Source organism: Tupaia chinensis, unplaced genomic scaffold (assembly GCF_000334495.1).
Source record: "Tupaia chinensis unplaced genomic scaffold, TupChi_1.0 Scaffold000187_1, whole genome shotgun sequence".
In the NCBI taxonomy this organism is placed as follows: domain Eukaryota; kingdom Metazoa; phylum Chordata; class Mammalia; order Scandentia; family Tupaiidae; genus Tupaia; species Tupaia belangeri.
In genome coordinates, this window is record NW_006159662.1 from 234097 (window position 1) to 242087 (window position 7991).

Consider the following 7991-nt stretch of genomic DNA (forward strand, 5'->3'; position numbering starts at 1 on the left):
GAGGTGTGGGGGGTGTGCACCCCCCCCGGGGGGGGGGGGAGGATTTCTCACTTTCTGTCTGTCTCTGGGGAGTGCATGCGTCCTATAGCAAAAACCTCTCCCCCCACAAAAAAAAAAAAGTTTTTGAGGTAAAATTCATTTCTGTCACTATATAGTTAAACTCCTTACCTGTGAAGCAGCTTTTCCCATTCTCTTCTCGCCACAGCTCCTAGTAAGAACCAGTCTGAGTTTTGTCTATATGGATTTATCTAGTCCAAAAATTTGATATAAATTGAATCATATACTATTTGACCTTTTGTGTCTGGCTTTTTTTTTCTTTAAATTAGGATAATATTTTGGAAGTTCATCCACACTGTAGCTTCTATCAGTACTTCATTCCTTTCTATGACTGAATAATATTGTGTATATATCTCAATTTATTTATCTATTCATTTGTTGTTGGACATTTGAGCTGTTTGTACCATTTGACTATTATGAGTAGTGCTGCTGTGAACATGTGTGAACATGTATTTATTTCAGTCCCTATTTCACTTATTTTGGATATATACTTAAAAATGGAATTATGGGGTTTAGTGTTTAACTTTTTGAGTAACTGTTAACCTGTTTTTCTCAGCCTCAGAAGCATTTTGTGTTCTTTCCAGCAGTATATGGATATTCCAGTTTCTCCACAGAGTTTCTTATGAGAAATCGTTATTCTTCTGAAGGTAATATATTATTCCCTGACTGCTTTCAAGAGTTTTCATTGTCTTTAATTTTCAGCAGTTCGATTATGCTGTATATGGGCATGGATTCCCTTTGATTTACCCTTTTTGGTGTATACCATGTTCCTTAAAATCTGTTGGCTTATATCTCTTGCCAAATTTGAGAAGTTTTCAGGTGTTAAGTCTTAAAATTATTTTAGCATTAGCACTCTTTCTCCTTTCTTTCTGAAAGTGTGATAATACTAAAGCTAGACCTTGTGCTATTGTCCTACAGTTCTCTGAAATACTGTTCATTTTTCAAAATTGTTTTTCTTTTCTCTATTGTTCAGATCAGATAATTTTTATTTATCAGATACCAAGTTCAGGGCCAGCCAGTGATGATTAAGGTGACTGGATCCACATCACTGACTATGTAGTTTAAATCCCAGACTCAGCAGCTTGAAAAACATGCTGGGTGTGTGTGTGTGTGTGTGTGTGGGCCCCAAGACCTAAAGGAGAAATGGAGAAGCAATTGTAGCATGGCCATCCTCATGAAGGGTGTGTTCTTACTTTTAACAAGCTCATGGACCCTTCAGCAAAATAAAAAAATATATGTATAAAAAACCCCAAATGCAAGTTCACTCTTATTCTGTTGTCTCCATTCTATTTTGAACTCACTTAATGAGTTTTATTTATTTGTTACCATATTTTTCTGTTCTAAAATTTTCATTTTGTTTTACTTTATGTCACATTTATTTGCTGAGTTTTTTCTATTTTTTTATTGTTTTCAAGAGGTTACTATTGCATGCTTGAAGCACTTTTTCAGTTGCCACTTTAAAGTTTTTGACAGATAATTCCAAAATTTGTAATTTTGGCATTGACAGCTATTGCCTTTTTTTTTTTTTTTTTTTTTAAGAGTTGCTATTGTTCACATGCTTCATTGGCCTGGTAATTTTGGATTGTATGAGATTTTAGTTTTGTTTTAATCCTGTAGAGAAGGTCATATCTTCTTTTAACAGGCTATCATCTTGGTTAAGTTCAAGTCATAAATTTCTACTCACATTCCATGAACTTTGGTTGTAATTTCAGTTTAGTTTTCAAAAGACATTGCTGTGTGGTTTAGGTCTGTACTGTGTCTGCCACCCAGTGGCCACTTTGGATCCGGACAATCATCATTCTTTTAGTTCAGCTTCTTGAGTCTTTATTACATGAATAGGATTAGATCCATGTATGTCCAGCTTGGGAGTTAGTCCAGGAATTAATAAACTTTTGGGGGCGCTTTACTGTGTTCCGCCTTTTTTTTTATCTTCCTGATACTTTTTGTTACCTAATGGCTGCTATTTTCTGTCCTCCAGCCAGAAAGCTAGGGTTTATTTGCCACACTGTGCACACACTTCTGTAACCACATCCAGCATATCCAAGGCCTAGTGACAGGAGTTGGAGGGAAAATAGGCAGTGGGGTTTGGCTTCACCCTTTGGAACAGTAACTCTGTTGAAAGGAGAGAAAGGGTCCTTTCCTCTACGTTTTGGCTGCATTAGCCTTTTATTACTGTAGTCTACCACTGCAAACAAGGGATTGCTTGGGGATGGAGACATGAGAAAATGAAGAAAATATTTGGCATTTCCACATTCTTCCTGAGCATTAGCCTTCTCTTTCCCATTCCTCAAGTTAGAACTAGAGGACTTCTTCTAGAGATCTCTCTTTGACCCAGGGCCTATTTCTCTTGTTTTCATTTTGGAGGTTACCAAAAGAGAAAAGTTCCCTACTGGTTTGGTGGCATTTCAGATTGTGGTCTTTCCCCCCTGCCTTACATGCTACTGTTTACTTCATGATCTTCAAACCGCTGCTCCTTGTATTCTTTTCAGGTAGAAGAGACAATTTAGAATGTGCTTCAACTCCATTACCAGGGATTAAAACATCTGTCTGTCTTTGCCCTTAAAACTATAAGATACCACCTAACCCCTGTCAGAATGGTGAAGATTAAAAATACAAAAAATGTTAAGTGTTGGCGGGCATGTGGTGAAAGGGGACCTCTCCTACATTGTTGGTGGGAATGTTAATTGGTCCAGTAACTGTGGAAAATAATATGGAGGTTCCTCAAAGACCTTCAAATAGAACTACTATATTATCTAGCAATTCTGCTCCTGGGTATCTACCCAAAGGACAGGAGAATGCTCAGTCAGTAAAGATTTATTGCTGAGTGAAGCAAGTCAGTCTATGAAAGAGACATTGTATGTCTCTACTTAGCATGCACTGTCTGTCTACACTCTGTGGTAGAGACGGAAAGGTTAGAGGGTATAAAAGCATTGTAACTCGTTATGAACACTGGAGACAGTGTAGGAGGAGTGTGGGAGGGGGGAAGAGTGTAGGAAATGTGGGGGGAAAATAGAGAAGTAAGACATTTGTGGGACATAGAAATGGTTTATTACCTGTTGATAATAATGTATATAGTATTCTCAACTGGACTTGTCTGAGGTATATTTCATGTTGCATAAATGATCTCTACAAGCTGAATGATGTATAACGATTGAATATATAAAATAATAGTAATAATAATATTAAATGTCATGTACTTGAGGCCAGCAGGTGGCGTGGTGGTTAAGGCATAGGACTTCCATGTGACTAATTGCAGTTCGAGTCCTGAACCTGGTGGCTTGCTTTCTCTTTCTTTCTCTCTGTATCTCTTGTTAGTGGGCATGTGTGCCCTATAGTAAATTTTAGCAAATTAAAAAAAAAATGATAATAGATAAAATGAAATAAAAATAGCATGTGCTCTACATGCTTGTGGCTCCAGGGTTATTTGTATTTTGTTTTTTTCCTTTGATAGGTTGTTCCAGGGAACATGGCTACTGCAATTAGGGAGGTGGGAGTTTGGAGACAGACCAGAACACTCCTACTGAAGAATTATTTAATTAAATGTAGGACTAAAAAAAGTAGTGTTCAGGTAAATTAAATGATTTTTTCTGATGCCTTATAGCAGTTTCTTTTGCTTTGATATGTTCTGTCTCTAAGACATGATTTATTTTGTTGGACTTTTTTAACTATAATTTTATTTATTTGCTCCTTTGATTTTCATATAAAGTTAAAGCTTGTCTTATCGGTCACAGAAAAATAACTGAACTACTTAATGCTCTCTAAATGTTAAAATATTTTAATATGATTCATAAAATTCTTTCATTTCTAACATCAGTGTTTGATTTTTAACCTTTGGGCATGCATTTTCCAAGTTTATGAACTGACATGAAACAAAACTTTGTGAAACAGTATTCTACAGTTTTATTTCTCACATTTTTGATTGAGTTGTCCAAGATTATTGAAATTATGACACAGATTTACATCTACAGCATACATTTTATTTTGTGATGGAGATCATGCACACATGTATACAGGAGAGAGACAGAGACAGAGAGAGAGCACGCACCTTCAACAGGGTCTTGTCATGGCTTGATTCCCTTTTCCGAGTCATCAGCTCTTCAGGATCCTGGGTACCTGCTCACATGTTGATCATCTTTTAAAGCCAGCCCAGGGATTCAAATCTATGGTCAGGATATGGCGTACAACCTCATAGGGTGTTTATGGTACCACAATGCCACAGTAGCTGGCTGGACCCATTATTTTTAAAGGCAAAAGGAAGTAAGAACTCTGGCTAATGAGCTGATGATAATTTCAAAGGATAAAATGTATGGTTCATTCTTTTGACATCAGGAGAATAAGATGAAATAATAGTTCAACCTTACCAAGGCTGACTATAGAATTTAATTGAGTATAATATTAGTAGTATAATTTATGTAGAGTTAAAGTATGTTTTCTAATTCAAAATTGAATAAAGACATTCTTATAGTGATACCTGTTGGGATGTTTACTAAATTATTTTCAATGAAGTTACATGAGTATATTTTTTATGTAAGTAGTATAAATGTTTATATATTACCTTTTACATCATTTCAATTTTTTACGCACTTGAATCTTAAAACAGTTCAGTAAAACTGAGTATGAAGGGGGGCAGCAGGTGGCATGTGACTAAGGCATTTGACTCCCACATAACTGACTGCAATTCAAGTCCTGGACCCAGTGACATAAAAATCATGCCAAGCAGGACCATCAGATGGCATAAAGGTTATGTTGCTGGACTCCCATATAGTTGACCATAGTTTGAGTCCTGAACTCAGTCGCTTAAACCTTACACTGAGCATGTGTGCATGCCCAAAATCCCAAGAGAAGAATGGAGGAGAAGGGGTGCAGTGTGGCCATTCCCCCTGGGGGTTGATTTCTCACTTTCTGTCTCTCCAGTGAGCACATGTGCCCTACAGCAAAAATCTCTCTCTCAAAAATAAATAAATAAATAAATAAAAATGATCCCAGGCATGTGTGTGTATGTATACCCAAATCCTAAGAGGAGAATGGAGGAGAAGGGATTATAGCATGGCCATCCCCCTTGGGGAGTGAGTTCTCACTTTCTCTCTCTCTATGTCTCTCCAGTGAGCACATGCACTCTATGGCAAAAACCTAAAAAAAAAAAAAAAACAAACAAAAACAAAAAAAAAGTACCCTCCCTCCCCCCCAAAAAAAAGTGAGTGCAAAAGAAAAATCATTTAAAATATTTGCTGGGTTTGATGAGATGCTCAATGCAATAATTTTGGGAGGATAGAATTGCTTTTACTTTCATGTACTCAAGAAAGGACAGGACTGGCCCATTAGATTAGTGGTTAAGGGAACCAGGGGGGATAAAAAAGAATAAGGGAACTAGATCCCATATGGTCAGCCACAGTTCAGATCCTATTCCTGGTGATTTGAAGAACATGCCTAGTGTGTGTACCCAGAATTCTGATGGGATGGAGAAATGGAGAAGGGATGGCAGTATGAGCATGTTCCACTGAGGGGACTACTTCTCTCTGTCTCTCTGTTTGTCTCTGGCAAGCACACACACTCTCTGGCAATTAAAAAAAAAAATTGCCAGCCAGTGTCATGGTGGTTAAGGCAGCTGGATCCTACTTCAACTACGTTGTTGAACTCCTAGGCCCAGTGGCTTGAAAGGCACACTGAGCACATGTTTACCCAGAATCTGTAAAGGAAGGAGTGATAGAAGAAAAGGGATTGTAGCATGACCATTTCCTATGGAGGTGCTGTCTCATTTCCTCTCTCTCTCTTTCTCTCTGCCTCTCTCACACACACACTAGCAAAAACAAACAAACAAACAAAAAAAAAAACAAAATAAAAAAGAGGATAACCAAATTCTTCAAGCTTTTTCTTAGTATAAGGTTATATTACTTGTATAGAAATCTTGATGATTTTTGCCCTCATTGTTATACTTTGCAAACAATTTGTTTCTTGTTTCTTTTATTGTAGGAAATTCTTTTTCCACTTTTCTTTTTATTTTGGTTAATATTAATTAGCATGATGCATCCAAATAAGAAATATCATGAAGTACCTGATGTGGAACTTCATCCTCTGGACAAATTTATCCTCTCTAACCTAGTTCTTGGATATACTCCGGTGACTAATATTACAAGGAACATCATGCAGAAAGTGTCTACTGAGCACCTTCCTGATGGTAGTGTGAGCTTGTATACGTATTCTGTCTATGGTGTGAAACCTATTCAATACAGATTTTCTTTGCTGAGTAAATACAATTCTTAATATTTAGAGATGTGCCCTTTCACCAAAGGATAATTTATTAAAAAAATAAAATAATTTGATTCTGCTGTTGCATGTTTCTTGTGAAATAGCAATTTATACACTTGATATAGGAAATGTATTTTATGTGTTTTCACATTTTAAATTTAATTCTTAGATTATTTATAAAATAAGCACATTTATATGAGATAAAAGATTTGAAAGAATATTTCATTTGATTCTGATCTTCATACAATAATTAATAAACCAAAATATATGACAAAGATTATAAAGCAGTATATTGCCAAATCGCCTTGCTTGTTTGTGGAGGTACGTGATGTAAACTGAAGAAATACTTAACTGTGGAGATAATGACTGTAGTTAAATACCTAAGTCTTTTTTCCACAGTGTGTACTTCCCAAAGAGATGACCTAGAAAGGGAGTGGCTGGGAAGTAAGCAGCTAGTCAGCCTACAGTGCCTGAGAGAGAATCTAAAGCAAAAACTGGGAAAAGTGACAGGAATGTTTATACTAAAATGATTAAATAATGAAGTGTTGAATTGTAGAAAATAACAAACAGTGGGACCAGTGGACAGCATAATGGTTATGTTGATGGACTCTCATGTGGTTCCACTGTACTTCAAGTCCTGGACCCAACGGCTTAAAACTCAAGCCAAGTGTGGGTGCATGTGTGCCCAAAATCTCGAGAGGGGAATAAAGGAGAAGGGATGTGGTGTGGCCATTTCCCCTGGGGGAGGAGGGTGATTTCTCACTTTTAGCCTGTCTCTCCCGCAAGTGCACGTGCCCTATAGCAAAACTCTCTCTTAAAAAAAAAAAAAAAAAAAAAAAGGAAAGAGCAAACAAATTAGCATGTTGTCTTAGGTCATACAGGATAGTTGTAATTAACTTCTAGTCTATGTCATCACATTTTTGAGTAGTGCATCACTGTGTGGAAGGTAGTACTTACATAGTCAGGAGCCAAATCATTTTTTTCTTGCTTTACTCCTAGTTAATATTTTTATTAAACATATATATCTTATTTATATTACTATATATTTGTTGTTTGATCACATTCACCATAAGTGGCATGGATAGCCCTAACAATGTAATGTATAAGCCTAAAGGCTGAACTGAAATGCTGAGAATGAAATTCCTTGCTAAGTCTGAGTACAAGCAGAGAGTATAAAGTAAAGAAATGCAACTCAGTGTATATTAACTTAATTTAACTGCTAAAGTAGTAAGTATATGTACATTTTTTTAAAAGTTGTATCTTTAAAAACATACTTGAAAATGGGTTTTATATATATATATATACACATTAACATGACTGGTAGGATGTTGAACTAACACTTTCTATTCAGGTCAGTCCCAAAGTTCATTTACCACATTTAAGGTCTAGAAAACCATGTTCATTAACACTTAAGTAATTCTTTATAATTTGCAGGTGCATTGTTATGTTTGTTAATTCATTTGGTCTTCAGCTGTATATTTGTGCATTAGGACATTAAGTTAGAGTTAAATTGCTTATCTGTACTCATACTGTTGTTGAATGATGAAGATAGGTACTAACCCTATGTTCTAAAGCTTCCTTATTGAAGATTAGTTGCTTGTAAACAAAACCGCAAGAAATATTTAAAAACTGGTCTTATCTTTATTACAATATTTATATTTTTAAATAATTTATATATTTTTTAAAAA

At 35.9% G+C, this 7991-nt stretch overlaps 1 protein-coding gene across 5 annotated transcripts in view; it reads left to right on the forward strand.

Moving 5' to 3' along the window:
* ABCA5 (ATP binding cassette subfamily A member 5) overlaps window positions 1-7991 on the forward strand; it is a 74224-nt gene that overhangs the window by 1221 nt on the left and 65012 nt on the right. For 2 of the 5 annotated variants that reach the window (XM_006146735.3, XM_014587155.2), the window contains exons 2-4: window positions 614-704; window positions 3509-3625; window positions 6028-6232. In XM_006146735.3, coding sequence (XP_006146797.1) covers window positions 3524-3625; window positions 6028-6232 — 307 coding nt within the window. In that variant the 5' untranslated portion in view covers window positions 614-704; window positions 3509-3523. The remainder of the gene's footprint in view (window positions 1-613; window positions 705-3508; window positions 3626-6027; window positions 6233-7991) is intronic. The other 3 variants (XM_027771142.1, XM_006146736.3, XM_014587154.2) reach the window with 3 other exon arrangements.